The sequence below is a fragment of the Anomaloglossus baeobatrachus genome, chromosome 5, assembly GCF_048569485.1.
Source record: "Anomaloglossus baeobatrachus isolate aAnoBae1 chromosome 5, aAnoBae1.hap1, whole genome shotgun sequence".
Classification (NCBI taxonomy): Eukaryota; Metazoa; Chordata; class Amphibia; order Anura; family Aromobatidae; genus Anomaloglossus; species Anomaloglossus baeobatrachus.
Genome location: NC_134357.1, coordinates 236,083,315 through 236,105,438, shown reverse-complemented (window position 1 = coordinate 236,105,438; position 22,124 = coordinate 236,083,315). Strand labels below are relative to the sequence as shown.

The 22,124-nt window shown below is 46.7% G+C and overlaps 1 protein-coding gene across 1 annotated transcript; it reads right to left on the bottom strand.

The window, feature by feature from the left end:
- Positions 1–1,593: 1,593 nt before the first annotated feature.
- LOC142311103 (deoxycytidine kinase 2-like) lies at positions 1,594–20,631 on the bottom strand. The gene is made up of 7 exons (XM_075349209.1): positions 20,492–20,631; positions 18,228–18,343; positions 5,143–5,336; positions 4,908–5,055; positions 4,698–4,813; positions 4,409–4,508; positions 1,594–2,150 (listed from the first exon to the last, which is right to left on the bottom strand). Exons 1-7 carry the CDS (start codon positions 20,583–20,585, stop codon positions 2,124–2,126), a joined length of 795 nt encoding a protein of 264 aa, XP_075205324.1. The 5' UTR covers positions 20,586–20,631; the 3' UTR covers positions 1,594–2,123.
- Between the last annotated feature and the right edge of the window lie 1,493 nt (positions 20,632–22,124).

Below are 22,124 nucleotides of genomic sequence, written 5' to 3'. Positions count from 1 at the left end.
ACTGGATCTCTGGAGACTCCCTGTTCAAGGACAGGAAACCAACTGATGCGGGGAGAGGTGCCGCCCCTTTTTATTCTGGAGGTTTCCTGTCCTTGAAGGGCGGATCCTCTCTCTCGTGGTGCCGTCATGGGTGCTGGAAAAATACACAGTTTTATATAGTTTTCTTTTGTCCTGTATTTTTGGCAACTGTGGGTTGGGCCCTTTGAATTTAGGCCCCTGTCTCTTAGAGGACCCACTATGCTAGTTCCCAGCGTGGCTATAGGTTGCATAATATCTCCCTTGTTTATGGGTGTTTTTAACAAACGTTTAAGAGTTCTAATCAAAAGGTTATTTCTTAGCCCCTTATGTTTACTTCATATATTTACGAGGCTAATGTACAGTTTGATTATTCAGTTGCTGCGATTCATCCTAGAATACTGACCAATTGGGCCATCAACTATAATTTACTTTGCCTATATGAGGAAGAAAAAAAAAAAAAGTCAGTCTTTGTGGTGGCATACGTTAGTATACCATAGAAGCCTATTCAAATTTGTGGCGAATGCAGTAAAAGAAACAAATTTTTTTTATATGGAGATAAGGTATTCACACCAGTGACTATGTAAGGGGAATACATGGAATAGCAGAAACTGCTGTGTGAATACTGACATGAAAAATTCAATAGCTATATGTGAGAATGAAATGTGAAAAATGGAACCTGCATTACTGCCATGAATATATGAATAAAGAGAAATTTAGCTACTGAATTGATCAATGCAAAGAGCCCCAACATTACGCCAAAGTATTTCTCTACGTGGGGGTCCCTAGCGTGTGTGTGTGTGTGTGTGTGTGTGTGTGTGTGTGTGTGTGTGTACTCTCATGCAGTTAAAAAAAAAAAAAAAAAAAAAACTTCCCGTGTATGGGAAGCTGAGACCCAGGCTATATATACGTATCATGTGGATTGGCAATAGGTGTGAGTGGGGTGGGTTCACAAACGAAAAACTACTAACAAATAAGGAATAACGTTTGGAACTCCATTCTTTGTTAGTAGTTTTTCGTTTGTGAACCCACCCCACTCACACCTATTGCCAATCCACATGATACGTATATATAGCCTGGGTCTCAGCTTCCCATACACGGGAAGTTTAACTGCATGAGCGGACACGCACAAGCTAAGGGACCCCAACGTAGAGAAATGCTTTGGCGTAGTGTTGGGGCTCTATTGCATTGATCAATTCAGTAGCTAAATTTCTCTTTATTCATATATTCATGGCAGTAATGTAGGTTCCATTTTTCACATTTCATTCTCACATATAGCTATTGAATTTTTCATGTCAGTATTCACACAGCAGTTTCTGCCATCACATGTATTCCCCTTGCATAGTCACTGGTGTGCATACCTTATCTCCATATAAAGAAACATTTTATGTCTGAGTACTTGTAGAACCAGGGACTACAAATGTTTGTAATTTTCTGCGCTGTTCAGTATTGCCATTATACGAGCTACAGCAGTCATAATAAAAGGCCGATGCACATCTTCCGTTTGTCTGGATTTTAGACCTAAATTGTGCAAAAAGAAGATAGATCTGAGTCATTGTTTTATTTTCTTTAATGCAGCAATAAAATGACACCTTCTTAGAAGATATAAGATACAAAAGCACCGACATGTTTTGGACATGGCTGTTGAGTCCAAACCAAAGTGACAACTCAAAAGAATTAGTTATGCACAATTAACAAAAAAAGAAAAAAAAATTTAAAAAGTGTTTGGTTGCCTTTTTTTTTTTTTTTAATAGTGTGCTTTACCAACTCTACATGATACAAGCACACAATTTATGAAAAAAAGAAAAAAAATTATATAAAAATTGCAATGTTTCCCAACTTATTCAATAAGCAAACTACTAAGGCATTTCTAGCAAGGGGCTATGCTGAAAACAAGAACAATTGTTAATTTTACGGCAGACAATAGAAAAAAAAAAAAAATATAAAAAGCTAAATATTTACACACAAATGCTAAAAGTTTAAATATGTTTGAGGTATGAACATCAAAATATGATAATCAAATTAAAAAAAAGGCTTTGATGACCAGGAGAACATCTCCCAAATACAATGAGCCACGAGACATCAAGCAGAGAAGTTTCAAGTAGTGGTTAAAGGGCCATGAGAAAGTCTTTGACCTAAAATGGGAAAACAAAATGTTTACTATACACATTAAAAGGAAAGAAGTGTAAACAAAGGGAGGTGGGGGGGGGGGAATTGTCATGCAAAGAAAAGTCTGCAGTAATTCTGTTATGAGCCTCCTGCATTAGCCATGCAAGTGGGCAGTCATGTGTCTGAATGCAGGGCAATCATGAGTGTGTGATACTTAATCAGCAGTTACAGACTGAGTAGTCTGTCACTATGTAACACCCCCTTCAATGAAAATGCAAAAATATAAAAATACATACATACATACATACATACATACATACCCTGCATAAGGTGTATCTTTGCCATTTGCTGAACTACATTTCTCATGATCCTGCTTTACTCTGGATTGGTTTCAGAATAGGGAATAAGCATGCAAGGCCATTGCTCTAGACCAGAGGTCTCAAACACGCGGCCCGCGAGGCTGCTTATTACGGCCCGCAGACCCAGTGATAATCACGGTTCTACTGTATGCTGAGGGTCTGCGCCAGCAGGACTTTACTGCATTGGAATCCATTTGCGGTTCCGCGCAGAGGAGCTGTCAGCTCTATTCCAGTTGCTGCTGCTGTCTGCCAATCAGATGCAGTCACTTCCTTGCATCTGGTTGCCAGGCAGCAGCCATTGGCCCAGCTCCTCTGCGTGGCACCAGAAATGCATTTAAATGCAGCAAAGTTCCTGCCGGCGCCGACCCTCAGCATAGAGCCGCGATTGTCATGGGCCGCAACAAGCTGGTAAGGTACGTGCTCAAGATCAGGACCCGCTGCGTCTTGGACGCAGCGGGTCCTGATAAGGAGCAGACTTGCGGCCCTGCCTAGGAAGGACGCTTCCGACTCCACAGCATAAATTCACATGCTGCGCCCTCTGCAAGCCACACTGCAGGTCCGTTTTCACACGCACAGTGGGCATGGGTTTTTTAGAAATCCCATCCACTCTGCTTGTACTGTACATAGCAGGGTTTTGGACGCAGCTGAAGCATGCTGCATCCAAAACTCTGCAAATACTGATGGTGGGCACACAGGGAGCGGAGGAAAGGTGAGAATTTTTTTTTCTATTTGCATATTACTAAAAGATGGCCACAATACTACAGGGATGGCCACAATACTACAGGGATGGCCACAATACTACAGGGATGGGCAGAGCTCAATATTACAGGGATGGGCAGAGCATTATAGGGCACAATACTACAGGGATTGCCACAATACTACAGGGATCACATCACTGCTGCAGCCAAAAAGGTAGATTCTTCGTCAGACCTGGAGAGGGTAAGGAATACTTTCTTTGTATGGTGCAGGGGGGGGGGGGGGGGGGGGGTCAGCTACTCACTGGGAAATGGTTAAACAATGATCTATAATGAGTTATGAGACGACCTTAGAATAAGTACAGGGCGAAATTCAAAAATCTATATGACCAGACAGAACAACTTGAAAAAACAAGCAATAATATTGAGCACCCCTCAATTAGGTTATGTGCACACAGTCAGGACCCGTTGCGACCTGGACACTGCCGCGAGTATCCGCCGCAGGAGATCGCATCTGCTCGTGCCCACGATCTGGGCTCAGGCAGTTGCCTTCTCTCTGTACAAAACACTTGTGTTTCTGCAGCAAAAAACTGACATGCTTGTGGCTCGGAGAGCTGCACCGCAGGTCAGTTTACACTGCAGGCAGTACATGCAGTGGGCATGGGATTTCTAGAAATCCCATCCACTGTGCATTGCAGCATTTTGGACACAGCTGAAACCCACTGCATCGAAAACACTAAACCCTGATCGTGGGCACGCAGCCTTAGGCCGGAGTTCCACTTGAGTATGACTCGTGCAAGTCTCGCATTACCCGGCACGGCTGCACACTAACGAGAGCGGGTAGGCTGCTGGTATTCTATGCCGCTAAGATTGCTAGTGTCTGGAGAGTGTGTGGCCATGCTGGGTGATGCGATGAGAGACTCACACGCAAAGTGGAACTCTAGCCCTACACAGAATTTCAAAGAACCCCTCAAAAAGGTTATATATATATAAAAAAAAAAAAAAAAAAAAGTGTATTTGAAGATGTTCTGAGAAGTGGCCTCATGGTGTTTCACTGAAGATTTACACTTCTACATTTTGAAGGCCAAGCTTACTAATTTCATAATGGGAAGTCTGGCAGCTCTTCTGTGTTTTGGAGCAGCCTAGGATTTTAATGCTAAAGCTAAATATTAAGTGGACTGTGGTCAAATTCACCCAGTGAAATGTCACTTTTTTCTTTAAAGCGCTTACTTTGTCAATTAATGCTTCTTGTTGGATCTTGTCATTTTTGAAGTCATCGTTTACATCCAAGACCAGAATTGGTGTGTGTCTCAGGGACTCAAAATCCAACCTAGATCAAAAGAACATGTGGAGGTTTGTTGAAAGCTGCATGAGCCAAGAGTGCTAAAGAGCCAAACATCTGCCCAAAATGTAATTGGACGAACCACAAATAGCATACAGATATACTAGACCGACTTCGCATGGCCAACAGAGAATCCACAAACCTTTACAATATCCCCCACTATGGCACGAGACTTACTGTGTTGTTCTGTCATACAGCCATTTCTCATGTTTATAATGCAGGCTTTCCAAGTATTCCAGTTCAATTCCTTGTTCCTCCTCTCTGCCTCTTGAATGAAGTCTACCCATACATTTCTGAAGCGGGATGGAACAAGATAATCATGTTGTATTGAAAGGTCTTCTGCTTCTAGGTTATAAGCCACAGTGGAAAGTATAAAGTAATTCGTACCTGGGGAGCTGCTCGGAGATATATTATACCATCCAGCTCAATTTCACCCTCAAACTGTTTGAGAAGCCACGTGTGCCAGTCCTGATAGATTGACCACTCTGTCTCATTGATGTTTCCGGACTCAAACAAGCTTGAGGCAAAGATGTACCTGTATGGACAATAATGGAGTGTTACACGGCCCCTTCTCTTCTAGAACACAATTTCTTACGGATGATGAATATTATAAGGTGCTTACCGATCACTGTACACAGAGCGCTCAAAGAACTGTACTGGATGCTCTGCTTCTCTTAGTTTAGGAGACACTGGCTTCAGCTGAGCCCTCACTCGGCTTAAGCAAGCATATGTCTGGAAGGTGTAAGCCCATCGTGTTGGCTTGTCGTACAGCATCTGAAGGAGGTTTCCACCACTCTTCTGTGACGTAGACAGTTCCTTAAAGAAAAATGAATAAGCCTATAGTCAGAAAATTGACATGGACAGTACTTAAAGTGTAACAATCGCTTTAATTATTTTCTTCATGAATCAATAGTACACATGAAAATAAGCAACTTTGCAGTCTTAGAGAAAGATGCCATCTTCTCAGCCAGAAGCCATCTGTCATTATCAAAACGCAATTCTGAGGTAAAATCTGTATTCAAAGAAGGCTTTCCCATTACTGAGCTAGAATCTCATTGGCACGAACTGCCATCTCCTATGTATATTGAGGGAGAAAGGGCGGGGCTATGGCTATAGCCCCTCCTCAATCATGAAATTCTACAACAATCGTGAGAAGCCAATGTGTTGTCACGCCAGCCAGGGGTCTGCTGAAGCTCTGTCCTTCATGGTACTTCTATGAAAGCCAGCCCGTGGCCAGTGTTCATAGGAGACCAATTTCATCTGGATACAGCAATGCTGTGGGATTGCCCTGTACAGAACAAATTATCAGGATATTGTAGGTTCAAGGCCTTTAAGCATACTATTAAATAAAACACTTTAATTCTTTTTAAATATTGAAATTCAAATTGCCGCCATGAACCTGAGGGACACTGACCTGTTCCTAGCATAGGTCATGTGTTAGTCATTGCAGCCCCAAATCCTGGCATCAACACCAATAAGCTGATTGAAGCAGCCAGAAACACAGCACCTTGCAGTGTTATGGCTGTGAATGGTACTGCAAGCACTCACCCATTCACAACTAAAGTGTATGGAGTTGTGCCACAGCCCTGAGGCCCAGACTAATCTGATCTAAATTATCTAGGAATCGATCCAAAGTGCCATGCACTCCCCTACTCCCCCCCCCCGCCCCCTCCACAAATTTGCTTAAACCACTAGTGGCAAAGTGGTTTAGCAATCAGAATGATTAGGAAGTCTATCCAGACTCAAGTAACTCATCTGTAAGGCTATGTTCACATGCTGCATATTTTCTTATTCACAAAGATGCAGTGTTTTTGGCCCTAAAAACGCACCCGCGGCAAAATCAGAAAACGCATGCGTTTGATACATTTCTACCAATGTGTCAGATCCATTGACTGGAAGGGCTCAAAAACAGGCAAAAATGCAGCCAAGATGTAGCCAAAAAAGGATCCACAGTGTGGACAGCAGTAAAAAAAAAAACAAAAAAAAAAAAAACACAACCCCACAAAATCAGACTTTGCTGGGGGAAGGAAATACATGCATTTACACCGGTTTCAGACGTCCGTGTTGCAGGTACGCGTGACATCAGTTTTTAAACACGGATGCCACACAAACCTATGTTATTCTATACTTACTCACATGGCTGTGTTTTCACAATGACCATGCGACCCCTCACGCATACACGGAGACATGTCAGTTTTTCCTCCGGTAGCACGGGTGTCACACAGTTCGCACAGGATAAGCAGGTACAAGCCATACGCATGGTTATGGTCATACGTGTGTCACGCATATGTCACACATGGGACATTGTGTTTGCATACATGTGACATCAGTGTGACACGTACTACGTACTAGAGAAAACACTTTAAATAAAAATTATTTTCTAAATTCACCTGTATCCAGAGCTGTTTTCTTCGGCTCTGCTGCCTCCTGCTTCTGACCACTGCTCATTATACTCATAGAATATTCACTGCACTGAGGACCTGGAAGCCGAAGCATCGCCGGGGACAGCATCCCAGTGAAGTCACCATGCTGACACCCACTGTAGCGTGGGTGTCCGAGTTCATTGGACATCCTGGACGTCACTGCACACGCACACATTGCTTGCTGAATACGCACCTGTCCCTGCGATGCTGTATCCAGCGCTGTCCCCGCAATGCTCCGGTTTCCAGCTCCTCAGTGCGGTAAATAATCAATGAATATGAGTGGCGGTCAGAAGCGGCAGTCAGCAGAACCGAAGAAAGAAGGGAATTTTGTTACTTACCGTAAATTCCTTTTCTTCTAGCTCTTATTGGGAGACCCAGACAATTGGGTGTATAGCTACTGCCTCCGGAGGCCACACAAAGTATTACACTAAAAAGTGTAAGGCCCCTCCCCTTCTGGCTATACACCCCCCGTGGAATCACGGGTTCTCCAGTTTTAGTGCCAAAGCAAGAAGGAGGAAAGCCAATAACTGGTTTAAACAAATTAACTCCGAATAACATCGGAGAACTGACAAACCGTTCAACATGAACAACATGTGTACCCGCAAACAAAACCAAAAATCCCGAAGGACAACAGGGCGGGTGCTGGGTCTCCCAATAAGAGCTAGAAGAAAAGGAATTTACGGTAAGTAACAAAATTCCCTTCTTCTTCAGCGCTCTATTGGGAGACCCAGACAATTGGGACGTTCAAAAGCTGTCCCTGGGTGGGTAAAGAAAAACCTCTTGTCAGAGCTGCAAGACAGCGCCCCCCTACTGGGAAGCCACCGCCGCCTGCAGGACTCTTCTACCTAGGCTGGCATCCGCCGAAGCATAGGTATGCACCTGATAATGTTTGGTGAAAGTGTGCAGACTGGACCAGGTAGCTGCCTGGCACACCTGTTGAGCCGTAGCCTGGTGGCGTAATGCCCAGGACGCACCCACGGCTCTGGTTGAATGGGCCTTCAGCCCTGATGGAACCGGAAGTCCAGCCGAACGGTAGGCTTCCAGAATTGGTTCTTTGATCCATCGAGCCAGGGTGGCTTTAGAAGCCTGCAATCCCTTGCGCGGACCAGCAACAAGGACAAAAAGTGCCTCGGAGCGGCGCAAGGGCGCCGTGCGGGAGATGTAGATTCTGATTGCTCTGACCAGATCTAACAAATGCAAATCCTTTTCATACCGGTAAACCGGATGAGGACAGAAAGAAGGTAAGCAAATGTCCTGATTTAGATGGAAATCAGATACTACTTTAGGAAGAAATTCTGGAGTGGGGCGCAAAACCACCTTGTCCTGGTGGACCACCAGGAAAGGAGCCTTGGATGACAGTGCTGCCAGCTCAGACACTCTCCGAAGAGACGTGATCGCCACTAGAAACACCACTTTCTGTGACAGGCGAGAAAAGGAAACCTCTTTCAAAGGCTCGAAAGGCGGCTTCTGTAGAGCAACTAGTACCCTATTCAGATCCCATGGATCTAACGGCCGCCTGTACGGGGGTACAATATGACAAACCCCCTGTAGAAACGTGCGCACCTTAGACAGACGCGCCAGATGCTTCTGAAAAAACACTGATAGTGCCGAGACTTGCCCTTTAAGTGAGCCAAGCGACAAGCCTTTTTCTAACCCCGATTGTAGGAAGGAAAGAAGAGTAGGCAATGCAAATGGCCAGGGAGACACTCCCTGAGCAGAGCACCATGATAAGAAAATCTTCCACGTCCTGTGGTAGATCTTGGCAGACGTGGGCTTCCTAGCCTGCCTCATGGTAGCAACAACTCCTTGAGACAATCCTGCACACGCTAGGATCCAGGATTCAATGGCCACACAGTCAGGTTCAGGGCAGCAGAATTCTGATGGAAAAACGGCCCTTGGGACAGTAAGTCTGGCCGGTCTGGAAGTGACCACGGTCGGCCGACCGTGAGATGCCACAGATCCGGGTACCACGATCTCCTCGGCCAGTCTGGGGCGACGAGTATGACGCGGGTGCAATCGGATCTGATCTTGCGCAACACTCTGGGCAAGAGTGCCAGAGGCGGGAATACATATGGGAGTCGGAACTGCGACCAATCTTGGACCAAGGCGTCTGCCGCCAGAGCCCTTTGATCGCGCGACCGCGCCATGAATGCCGGGACCTTGTGGTTGTGCCGAGACGCCATGAGGTCGACGTCCGGCACCCCCCACCGGCGACAGATTTCCTGAAACACGTCCGGGTGAAGGGACCATTCCCCTGCGTCTATCCCTTGGCGACTGAGGAAGTCTGCTTCCCAGTTTTCTACGCCCGGGATGTGTACCGCGGATATGGTGGATGCTGTGTCCTCCACCCACGTCAGAATCCGCCTGACTTCCTGGAAGGCTTGCCGACTGCGCGTCCCTCCTTGGTGGTTGATGTATGCCACCGCTGTGGAGTTGTCCGACTGGATTCGGATCTGCCTTCCTTCCAGCCACTGCTGGAAGGCTAGAAGTGCCAGATACACTGCTCTGATCTCCAGAACATTGATCTGCAGGGTGGACTCTTGCTGAGTCCACGTCCCCTGAGCCCTGTGGTGGAGAAAGACTGCTCCCCACCCTGACGCGAGTCTGTCGTGACCACTGCCCAGGATGGAGGTAGGAAGGATCTTCCCTGTGACAATGAGTTGGGCAGAAGCCACCATTGCAGAGAGTCCTTGGCCGCCTGAGAAAGGGAGACTTCTCTGTCCAGGGATGTCGACTTCCCGTCCCATTGGCGAAGAATGTCCCATTGAAGAGGACGCAGATGAAACTGCGCAAAGGGAACTGCTTCCATGGCTGCCACCATCTTCCCTAGGAAGTGCATGAGGCGCCTCAAGGAGTGCGACTGGCCCTGAAGAAGCGACCGCACCCCTATCTGTAGTGACCTCTGCTTGGTCAGCGGAAGCTTCACTATCGCTGATAGAGTATGGAACTCCATGCCAAGAAACGTTAGAGACTGAGTTGGTGACAGATTTGACTTTGCAAAGTTGATGATCCACCCGAAAGACTGGAGAGTCTCCAGCGTAACATTCAGGCTGAGTTGGCATGCCTCCTGAGAAGGTGCCTTGACAAGTAGATCGTCCAGATAAGGGATCACGGAGTGTCCCTGGGAGTGCAAGACTGCTACCACTGCCGCCATGACTTTGGTGAAAACCCGTGGGGCTGTCGCCAGACCGAATGGCAGAGCTACGAACTGAAGATGTTCGTCTCCTATTACCAAACGTAGAAAACGTTGGTGCTCTGTAGCAATTGGTACGTGGAGATACGCATCCTTGATGTCTATTGATGCCAGAAAATCTCCTTGAGACATTGACGCAATGACAGACCGGAGGGATTCCATCCGGAACCTCCTGGCGTTCACATGCTTGTTGAGCCTTTTTAGGTCCAGAACAGGACGGAAGGAGCCGTCCTTTTTTGGAACCACAAAGAGATTGGAGTAAAACCCTCGCCCTCGTTCCTGAGGGGGGACAGGGATTACCACTCCTTCTGCTCTTAGTGAGCTCACCGCCTGCAGAAGGGCATCCGCTCGGTCGGGATGTGGGGAGGTTCTGAAGAACCGAGGTGGAGGACGGGAACTGAACTCGATTCTGTACCCGCGCGACAAAATGTCTGTCACCCACCGGTCTTTGACCAGTGACAGCCAAATGCCGCAAAAACGGGAAAGCCTGCCACCGACCGAGGATGCGGAGGGAGGCGGCTGAAAGTCATGATGAAGCCGCTTTGGAAACGGTTCCTCCGTTTGCTTTCTTGGGTCGTGAGTGAGCCCGCCATGAATCAGAGCTCCTTTGTTCTTTCTGCGTCCCTTTGAATGAGGAAAATTGGGCCTTGCCTGAGCCTCGAAAGGGCCGAGACCTCGGCTGCCACTTTTTCTGCTGAGGTTTGTTTGATCTGGGCTGGGGTAAGGACGAGTCTTTACCCTTGGACTGTTTGATGATTTCAGCGAGCTGCTCGCCAAACAGTCTATCTCCAGATAATGGCAAGTTGGTTAAACATTTTTTGGAACTAGCGTCTGCTTTCCAGTCCTTTAACCACAATGCTCTGCGCAACACTACGGAGTTGGCGGACGCCAACGACGTACGGCTCGTAGATTCCAGAACCGCGTTGATAGCGTAGGTCGCAAACGCAGACATTTGTGAGGTTAGGGTCGACACCTTTGGCACTGCTGGCTGCATGACAGCCTCTACCTGTGCCAACCCAGCTGAAATAGCTTGGAGTGCCCACACGGCCGCGAATGCAGGGGCAAACGACGCGCCGATAGTTTCATAGATAGACTTCAACCAAAGGTCCATCTGTCTGTCGTTGGCGTCTTTAAGTGAAGCGCCATCCTCTACCGCGACTATAGATTTTGCCGCAAGCTTGGCAATAGGGGGATCCACTTTTGGACACTGGGTCCAGCGTTTGATCACGTCAGGGGAAAATGGATAACGTGTATCCCTAGCGCGTCTGGAAAAACGCTTGTATGGCTGAGCGTGGTGTTTCTGGATAGATTCTCTGAAGTCAGAGTGGTCTAAAAAGGCACTCAATTTACGCTTGGGATACAAGAAATGGAATTTCTCCTGCTGTGCAGCAGCTTCCTCTGCTGAGGGAGCTGGGGGAGAAATATCCAACGCACTATTGATGGCCGAAATAAGGTCATTGACCATAGCGTCACCATCAGGGGTATCCAAATTGAGAGTGGTCTCATGGTCCGAAACCTGACCACTTTCTTCAGTCTCATCATAGAGAGACTCATCCCTGTGAGACCCTGAACAATGTGATGATGTGGAGGGTCTGTCTAAGCGAGCTTGCTTGGGCTGGCTGGGGCCGTCATCTGAGTCAGAGCCATCAGCCTGTGATACATGAGAGCCCCTTGAAGTACAGACTCGCTCCAATTGAGGGGGACCAGGGGGCAAGGACACAGCCGTGTCCGGAGCCTGAGTAATTGGCCTGGTTTGCAAGGCCTCAAGGATTTTTGTCATAGTGACAGCCATCTGACCAGCCAAAACTGCAAAATCTGTCCCTGTTACTGGGGCAGGACTTACAGGCGTCTCTGCCTGGGTTACTACTGCCACCTCCGGCTGACGAAGCGTTACAGGCACGGAACATTGCACACAATGGTGGTCAGTGGAGCCTGCCGGTAGATCAGTCCCACAAACAGTACAGACAGTGTACACAGCCCGCGCCTTGGGACCCTTGCGTTTTGTGGAGGACATGTTGCTGTCTCCTCAGCGCAATATGGGGTCTATAGCCAAGAAGCGCCCTACAGTGCAAATATATATACAATATCTATATGGCACCAGAAGAAAGTACACAAATAGAATCACTGTGGCACAAGAGGGGCTTTCAGCCTGCTTACCGCCCGCCTCAGAGCGGGTGTGTGGCCGCCAGACGCCCTGTCTGAGTCTCCCAGAGCCTGCCTGCCTGTCCCCAGCCGGACCGCATGAATAATGGCTGCCGGCGTCCTGTGAGGAAGAGGGGCGGCTCTGGGCGTTCCTAAACGAAGAGCGGGAAAGCGTGCTCTCACTGTGCCTCGTGAGGGGGCTGGAGCATGTAAATCAAGCTCCAGCCCCCGGCGCTGGCCATTGCACAGCGTCTCTCCTCCGCCCTGATTGACAGGGCGGAGGCGGGAACGAAGCGGCGCTAGGCCGCAAAAGCCGGGAAGTAAAGTTAGGAGCGCCGCCGCCGTAAAAGCGCGGTCGGCGCTCTGTCCCCGGCGCCCTGCATGTCGCAGTTGCGCCCCGCCGCCGGAGCGGTCGGCGCTAGTTCCCAAACACATAACCCGTCACCCAGCCATAACTAAGGTGACACAACCCCATTGCTTATGTCCCCGGCGCACTATAACGCCCAGCAAGTCTGGAGCGTTCTGTGCCTGCCGGGGACACCGAGTACCTGACAGATGCAGGGCCATGTCCCTGACTGTACCAATGCTCGACATCCATCAGGTTCGTTCTGGGTCTGTGGATGGAGCCCGGCCTCAGGGCTTTGTGGCCGGAAGGATCCCACTTCCACAGAGCCCTCCAGGGGGATGTGGAAGGAAAAACAGCATGTGGGGCTCCAGCCTCTGTACCAGCAATAGGTACCTCAACCTTTCAAGCACCATCTGGTGAGAAGGGAGCATGCTGGGGACACTATATGTGCCCACTTTTCTTCCATCCGAGTAGTTAGCAGCTACTGCTGACTACACACCGTGGAGCTATGCGTGGATGTATGACCTCCTTCACACACAAAGCTAAAACTGGAGAACCCGTGATTCCACGGGGGGTGTATAGCCAGAAGGGGAGGGGCCTTACACTTTTTAGTGTAATACTTTGTGTGGCCTCCGGAGGCAGTAGCTATACACCCAATTGTCTGGGTCTCCCAATAGAGCGCTGAAGAAACAGCGCTGGATACAGGTGAATATAGAAAATCTTATTTCAGAGATAAGTGTTTTCTCTGGTACGTGTCACACGTATGCAAACAGATGTCACGTGTGACACACGTAACACACGTATGACCATGCATGTGGCTTGTATTTGATTAAACATGGACGTCTGAAACCAGCCTTAGCTGCACCTTTGTGACCTCAAAAATACACCAAAAACGCACTAAAGCTATGACCGCACTTTGCGTCGTGCTACTTGCAGTTCTAAACACACGTTTTTGCCTTGATTTAGCCAAAGTTGCCTTTTTCAGGAATTTAGCGCTAAAAACGCATGCGTATTTACCGCGTTTTAGATGAGTTTTCAGCGCCATTTACCTGCTTTTTTGACAGATGCGTTTTGAACATCAAAACACTGCTAAATAAAGTTTACACAGTCAAACAGAATGAAAAAAAAAAAAACAAAAAAAAACGCATGCCTTTGGTTTGTCCAAAACCATGTTTTCTGCACCTAAAAAGCAGAAGCAGGTAAAACGCAGGAAATTGGAAGTTTCTTGGTTTTTGCCATTTTACATTGAAGTCAATGTTAGCAAAACGCAGCCAAAATGGCAAAAACAACTGACATGCTTCTTTGAACGCATTGTTTTTGCGACAAAATATGCAAAGTAAACGCAGCGTTTTAAAACAAAGTGCAGTCTAGAAATCTACATTTTCCATAGAGTATTATGGAAAAGCAAAACGCATGCCTTTTGGCAAGAAAACGCTGGAGCTCAAACCGGACCTAAAAAGCAGCTGAAACACAAAGTGTGGTCATAGCCTTAGGTCTCAGTTTGTGGTTTCTGTAAATACTTAAAAAACATTGATTAAAAATAAATGAATTTAACATCTATAAAAGACTGTATTCTGCTCATTAACCCCTTAACCACGGGCAGTAATATTACATACCTGCGGTCATAGCGTTAATCCCCACCTGCTGCTGGCGGGGATCTGTGCACATGTCAGCTGATTTGTACAGCCGACATGTGTGCCTGGCAGGTTCGAGTGGAACGCTATCCACCTGTACCTGTTAACCCCTTAAATGGCACTGTCAAGATATCACAAAATACGATAATAGATGATCACAATGTAGCATCTAAGCAAAAATGGTACCACTAAAAAAACCAATCAGCTTGAGACGCAAAAAATAAGCCATCACTGAGCAATAGATCTTGAAAAATGAGAACGCTGCAGGTCGCGGAAGATGGTGCAAAATATATGCCACTTTTTTCTGACAAATTTCTGATCTTTTTAATCCCTTAGATCAGAGGTCCCCAACCGCCGGTCCGCGGACCAGGACCGGGCCGTTGGGGGTTTTCAGACGGTCCGCGGCGCCGCTGACAGCTAGCTCTGCGGCCCTGCGCCTGGTCAGAGCACGCTCTGTGTGGATTGATAATGTTCTCTGCCGTAGCCGTGACAGCTCGCAGCTCCCGGCAGAGAACATTATGCAGGATGGGGCGGGGCATCGGGCGGGTCTTAGTGACGCGGCCCTCCAGCACAGCATGGTATGTACTTGACGGGGTGGGGCGGCAGGCTCTCCTCACTGACTCGCCCCCGGAAGAACATGTTATGTGGGGCGTGCCGGGGCAGCAGACTGGCCTCATTGTCGCGGGTTTCAAAGGTTGGGGACCTCTGCCTTAGATGAAATAAAACCTACACATGTTTGGCGTCTTCGAACTTGCACTGATTTGAGGCATCACAACCAGGGCTGTAGAGTCGGTATGCCAAACCTGCGACTCAGACGCCTCAATTTCCCTTGCACCAACATATACTGCTTATATTTAAGTGAAAAATGTACTGTAGTACAGTGTGAACATCAGACACTTAATTTTTATGATAACATATATCTAAATATCTTGATTGTATGTTCTATCGGAATACAACTTTAGAACACAACTAATAAATTGTAAATTTGTAACACTATGTGATAGCTTACTATAACATACACACACACACTTCTAAGAAATAGAATTACCTCCATCAGACCCACCTTCATAGATTACCTCAAATCTGACCTAATAATTTTAAGGCTAGAGAACAACCTCTTTACAGTAACTTGGGTTGGGGGCAAAGCCATAACCACATGGGCAACATCTCTAACAATTTCCGGGTATAAAGGAATTGCCTCATGCACAGTCAGTTTTGATGAACGGTTGAATTTTTCTATTTCTTTGAGAGCAAGTGAAAAATTATACTGAAATCTGGTCAATCTGCTGCTATAGGAGACGGAGTGAAATCTTTTTCCTTGCGGCAATACTTTGCCTGCTTCACGTCATCCAAATACTTGTCAAAAGTTAAAATTCTCATCTCATGAGGATGAAGATATGACAGCAGTAGCACTGTCAGGCCCCAAGTCCTCTTGCGCCTGGCAGTCCTGTAGCCACTCATCCTAACTGCTACCTCACTCAAAGCTTCTTTTCCTTTAGTAAGCTGTTGATCATCAAGCAGTATATGATGACTTGGGTCCACACAAACAGCTGCCAGAAGAATTTTTATTTTCCAATAGCTGTGTCTCCGTTTCATTGAAGCAGAAATGCTATCTGCGATTAAACCTCCTCTTTGGGACAGACAAAATAGCAAGTTCTTCCACTCCCTTATGAAAATGCCAGGAGTTAAATCCTCAGCTTGTAATTTTTTTATAGTCATGGTAGATGAGTGATTAAGTAATTCCTTCAATTCAGCCACCTGTATCCATTGACCTTCATTTAGGGTTACCTGAGGGTTCGCCATGTCTATAAGAAACTGTTTTAGTTCAAGCAATCACTCAAATCATTAAATAAGTGCTACCCCACCGAGTGGCTTGATTGACAATTGCCCCTTTCCCAGCACGTCTCTTCAAGATGGAATCAATTTTAGGGCTTCTGGCAGCAATAACCAATTTCCTCACTTTTCCAATTAGATTTCCAGCATGTCTCTCTTGCAGACTCTTCTTGCCAGCTGCAGCGTGTGCACAACACAGCGCATGTGATGAATATGAAAGTGTTTTGAAGCAGCTTCAACAGGATCTAATTCTAAGGCTGGTTTCACATCAGCGGTATTCTGCCGTACTCCCAGATCCGGCACAGGGGCAGTACAGTACAATACAGTTTACTGGCAAGCTCCGGGCACATGCGGTCATGTGACCGGGGCTTGCCGCACTGTCTGAACTGTAATGTACTGTACTGCCCTTGTGCCGGATCTGGGAATGCAGCAGAAAAACGCTGATCTGAAACGGCCCTAAAGTATCATTTTGCTGTTGTTCTGTTGTAATATCTGTTTGTTCCTCAGTTACATGAGCAGCGATGTGGCTCCATCTCAAACATACTGAATCCTAAATTTTCTTCTCGCTGTTGTTCATTATTCTCATTCATCAGTTTAATTGTACTTATGTTTGAAGCATTGTCTGTTATTTTCTAATCTGCTTTTGCTATTGAAAACATTAACTATGAGCTCAGAAACCTTTCAGGTGATGCGGTTTTTAAAAAAACTGATCTGCTTTTGCAGCTGAAAAACGTATCTTCAAAAAACGCAGCAAAAACGCTGTGTGCGAATGCAGCCTTAGATCAGGAATAGAACAGACATTTATAGGACATTTCATAAGTTTCCCAAATTCCTATGACAAAATATTCAACAAATTCTGCATTGAGCCTACTGTACCCAATTTATTATATATTTTAGGAGTTGAGTCGGTCCATTTTATACCGAATCCAACTCGGCTGTGGAGTCGGAGTCGTGGAGTCTGTATAAAATGCACTGACTCCAACAATATATAATAAATTGGGGACAGTAGTGCAATGCAGAATGTGCTGAATATTTTTTCATAGGAATTTGGGAAAGTTATGAAATGTCCTATAAATGGCTGTTCTATTCCTGATCTAAGGCTACATTCACACACAGCGTTTTTGCTGCGTTTTTTGAGGATACGTTTGTCAGCTGCAAAAGCAGATCAGCTTTTTAAAAAACCGCATCACCTGAAAGGTTTTTGAGCTCATAGATCATGTTTTCAATAGCAAAAGCAGATTAGAAAAACACCACAAACTGACTGCTCATTCCTTGTGAGGATCCTCACAAAACACTGTCTGAATGTCCTATCTTCATTGCCTTTGCTGGATGCCAGAGTCACTGCATTTCACTGAATTATTTTGACATCAATGTTCGATAGGTTTGTGTCAAGAAAGAAATTGTTACCAAGACACTGGCAGTAAAAGATTGTAAAGCTCATCACATCAGCCAGTTTCCAGTAAATCTGTAATATAATCTATATTATAGTGTATTACATATTTACAATTTATTAGCTTGTGTTCTAAAGTTGTATTCCAATAAATATATTTTATGTTCTATCTAAATACCTTGATTATTGTATCATAAAAATGATTAAATGTCTAATGTTCACCTTGTACTACAATACATTTTTCACTTAACTGCAAGCAATATATGTGGGAGTCGGAGTGGCAAGCCAAACCTTCGACTCAGACTCCTCAATTTGCCTTGCTCCGAGTCGGAGTCGAAGGTTTGGTTTACTGACTCTACAGCCCTGCTCCGACTCCACAGCCCTGATCAAAATGACAAGTCAGTTTTACCATATAAATGAACACAGAATAAAATATTTAAAAAAACAATAGTACAATCACACTTTTGCAATTGTTCCACATTTGCCATTTTCATTTAAAATTACAGCTCGTTCCACAAAAAATGAGCCCTCACATGACCAGATTGACTGAATAAAAAAAAGTTACATCTCTGAAGAAGAATGGCGAAAAATAAAAACGGAAAGCACAAGATCGGCCGGTCATGAAGGGGTTATTAAAAGCAGCATGCAGGTCCTTTTTGGATATACAGAAATAACTTTTTTTAAATATTAAAAAGGCTTATAAAGTGGCCAGCAGCACATCCTCTTGTGAATGTAGTTAAGAATACCTCGTGCTCGTTTTCCGTGGTCTGCACATTACACCACTTGGCGATGGGTTCCGGAACAACCTCCCATTCATCATTCGCCTGCTCCAGAATGCGGACAAACGTGGACTTCCCAGCAGCTGCGGACACAAGAGGTGTACTAAGTAATGGTGGCCAGACCGAACAGCGCAGGATACAGCTATTTGTAGATATATACACTTCTCCTGGAGAAGGGCATTCTTAACCCCTTCTCACACCATGACCCAAGTGTGTGCAGATGTACTCATGGGCAGAAAGAGCAAAGAGTTAAGTGTGGGTTCCCTGGGAGATGCACTGCAGTGTAAGGCTACTTTCACACATCCGGTTTGAGCCATGCGGCTCAATCCGGCTGTAAAACCTATGTAACGGATGCGACGAAAACACCGCATCCTTTGCATAAGTTTTTACATGCGGCCGGTCCGGTTTTTCCCGGTTGCGGCACGCTACTGAGCATGCGCAGTGGAAAAAAACGCATGCGGCGGCCGGATGCGTTTTTTCCGCATCCGGCATCCATTGAAAATGCGCCGCAGCGGCCGGATGCAGCGCGATGCGTTTTTTTGCCGGAGCAAAAAACGTTGCAGGGAACGTTCTATCCGGCCGCCGCATCGGCTAAATCTGCCGCATGCGGCAAAAACCAGACCGAACGCAAGCCCCTGCGGCACAATACGGCACTAATGTAAGTCTATGCAAAAAAAACCGCAACCGGCGTTACAAAAGCCGGTTGCGGTTTTTCTGCAGAGCGCCGTATTGTGCCGCAGAGCAAAAATCCGGATGTGTGAAAGTAGCCTAACGCTATGTGCGCACTAGAGATGTGAAGTTTCTCAAGAAAATTTCTTGAGAAACTTCTGGGAGTGAAAGATTTCCGGACCTCCGGAAAAAATCCGCACCAAATCCGCATGCGGATTTGCCGCGATTTTCCCTGCGGATTTTTGCAGGCTGTACTGCAGAAATCCGCAGGGTACCTGCGGAAATAATGGACATGTTCATTTTCTCAAGAAAGTTTCTCGAGAAATTCTTCATGCGGAAATTTCTTGAGAAAAATCCGCACAGCTTTTTTTTTTTCCATAGAAATTGCTGGGAAATGTCTGCACAAAGATTGCAGACATTTCTCAAGAAATTTCCGCAGCAAATCCGCGGGTAAAAAGCTCTAGTGCGCACATAGCCTTAGGCTCCGGGCACTTCAATACTGGGTTCTATAGGGCAGGAGAGAAGTTATTGCAAGTACAAAAGCCTCACAAGGTTTATTAATAAAAAAAATAAAAATCTTTCGTTTAAAGCCCCCTCTAACACAACTAAGTTATGTGAACACATATGCAATTATTTAACCCAGAAAGTAAACAAAAAAGAAACCAAAAGCTACCATTTTACTTTTATTCCCGTTAAGTGGAATATATTTATTATTTATAAATAAACTTCTAAGTGAAAATGAAAAGTAGAAATGCTCTACCAGAACCAGACACACGGGGGCGCTGCCGCCATTATAACGAATGGCAAAAAAGCCGCCAGAATTACCAACAGCTGAAAAGCGCCAATGAAATCAAAGCGAGCAATGGCGGGAGCGTCACCGCCGACACCGGCCAGCACACGGCACTGTACAGCCCCCGGCAGACAGGACACAGACCAGCACACGGCACTGTACAGCCCCCGGCAGACAGGACACAGACCAGCACACGGCACTGTACAGCCCCCGGCAGACAGGACACAGACACCGGCCAGCACACGGCACTGTACAGCCCCCGGCAGACAGGACACAGACACCGGCCAGCACACGGCACTGTACAGCCCCCGGCAGACAGGACACAGACACCGGCCAGCACACGGCACTGTACAGCCCCCGGCAGACCAGCACTGCACACAGAGGGCGGCAGGCAGGACACAGACACCGGCCAGCACACGGCACTGTACAGCCCCCGGCAGACCAGCACTGCACACAGAGGGCGGCAGGCAGGACACAGACACCGGCCAGCACCACACACTACCGTCCGCACCGCAGACCACCACTGCACAGAGGACGGCAGGCAGGTCACACAGTATATCCCAACACACACACAATACTGTCCGCCCCGCATATATATTACACACACTAACGCCCGCCCTGCAAATCATAACACACAATACCCTCCACCCAGCGTATATATATATATATATATATATATATATATATATATATATATATATATATATATATATATATATATATATCACACTACCACCCGCCTTCCATGTACAGTATATCATATCGCACTCACCGATGTTCCCTTCTATGGACAGCTTCTTGCTGCGCTTGTGGAAGCTGAGGTCCATGCTGGGGCTGTAGCACGTCCTCTTCGGCGGAGTGGCCATAACCAACGTGATGTGAAGGCTCCGAAATATTCAGCCGCACAGAGAAGGAATAATAACATGAAGCGTGGAAATGACAAGCTGCAGTATATAAGGTTCAGACTCTCGGCCAATCAGAATAGCGCAGACAATGCTGTAACCAATGAGAGCCTTAGGGTTGGGCCACACCAGCCAATGACTGAAGGAGAGGCCGTAGTGAAAAGCGCGGGATGTTCGAAGCTGGATGGTGTGGAATTCTGTGGTGTGTGCGGCAGCGGAGCACTAGTGACGTCACTGCAGGCGGGAAATCATTCATGTCAGCGGCAGTGGACGTGACAGACCCTCACCCAGCTGCTCTCCCGATGTGGCCCTGGGGCTAACCTTCCTTACCGGACGTCTGTGCACACGTGCTTCTAGCACATTGTTTTGCACCAAAAACGAGCATTCTGGGAGAATAAATCCCGTTATCATCCTCTTCAATGGGTGAATAACAATAAAATAATTGAAATCCTGCAGAATATTAAATAAAAAAAAAAACCCAAAAACTTAAAACCACATGGAAGCCTGTGTGCCCACGGGAGTTCTTGGTGAATTTGCATATTGCAGGATTCCTGCACCTGTTCAGCCCTGTACACACCTCGTGTATTTGGTGAGGTTTTTACCTCAGAATTTATAAGCCACAATCGGAGGGAAAGTGTAAGGCCGGCTTCTCACTTGCGAGTTTCTCGCAGTAGAGCAATGTGAGAAATCTCGCATTGGAATCGGACACATGTTAGTGAATGATTCAGCTCTCATCTGCGATTTTTTTCTCAGTCCAAATCGGACTGCATGCTGCTTTCTTGCGAGTTTCTACTGCGAGTCTCTCCAATGCAAGTCTATGGGAGCGTGTAAATAATCGGATGTCACGGGACGGCATTCACACCATCCTAGTGACATCCGATTTTCTAAATACATTTCTCGCATGTTTCCTAAAACACTGGAAACAAGTGATGTCTCCCAATGTCTGTCAATCACTATTCTCTGTCAGTCGGTCTCTCCCTCTCGGTCTCTATTCTCTCTCTGTCGGTCGGTCACTATCTCTGTCCCTCACTCTCTGTTCATGTCTGTCTATCCCTCTCCCCCCCTCTCTCATACTCACCGATCCCCGGCGCGGCGCTGCACGGCGTTCACACTGCTCCGGCGGCTTTTACTATTTTGAAAAAGCCGGCCGCTCATTAAACAATCTCGTATTCCCTGCTTTCCCCGCCCACCGGCGCCTATGATTGGTTGCAGTGAGACACGCCCCCACGCTGAGTGACAGGTGTCTCACTGCAACCAATCACAGCCGCCGGAGGGCGTGTCTATACTGTGCAGTGAAAAAAATAACTAAATAATTAAAAAAACCGGCGTGCGGTCCCCCCAATTTTAATACCAGCCAGATAAAGCCATACGGCTGAAGGCTGGTATTCTCAGGATGGGGACCTCCGTGTTATGGGGAGCCCCCCAACCTGACAATATCAGTCAGCAGCCGCCCAGAATTGCCGCATACATTAGATGCGACAGTTCTGGGACTGTACCCGGCTC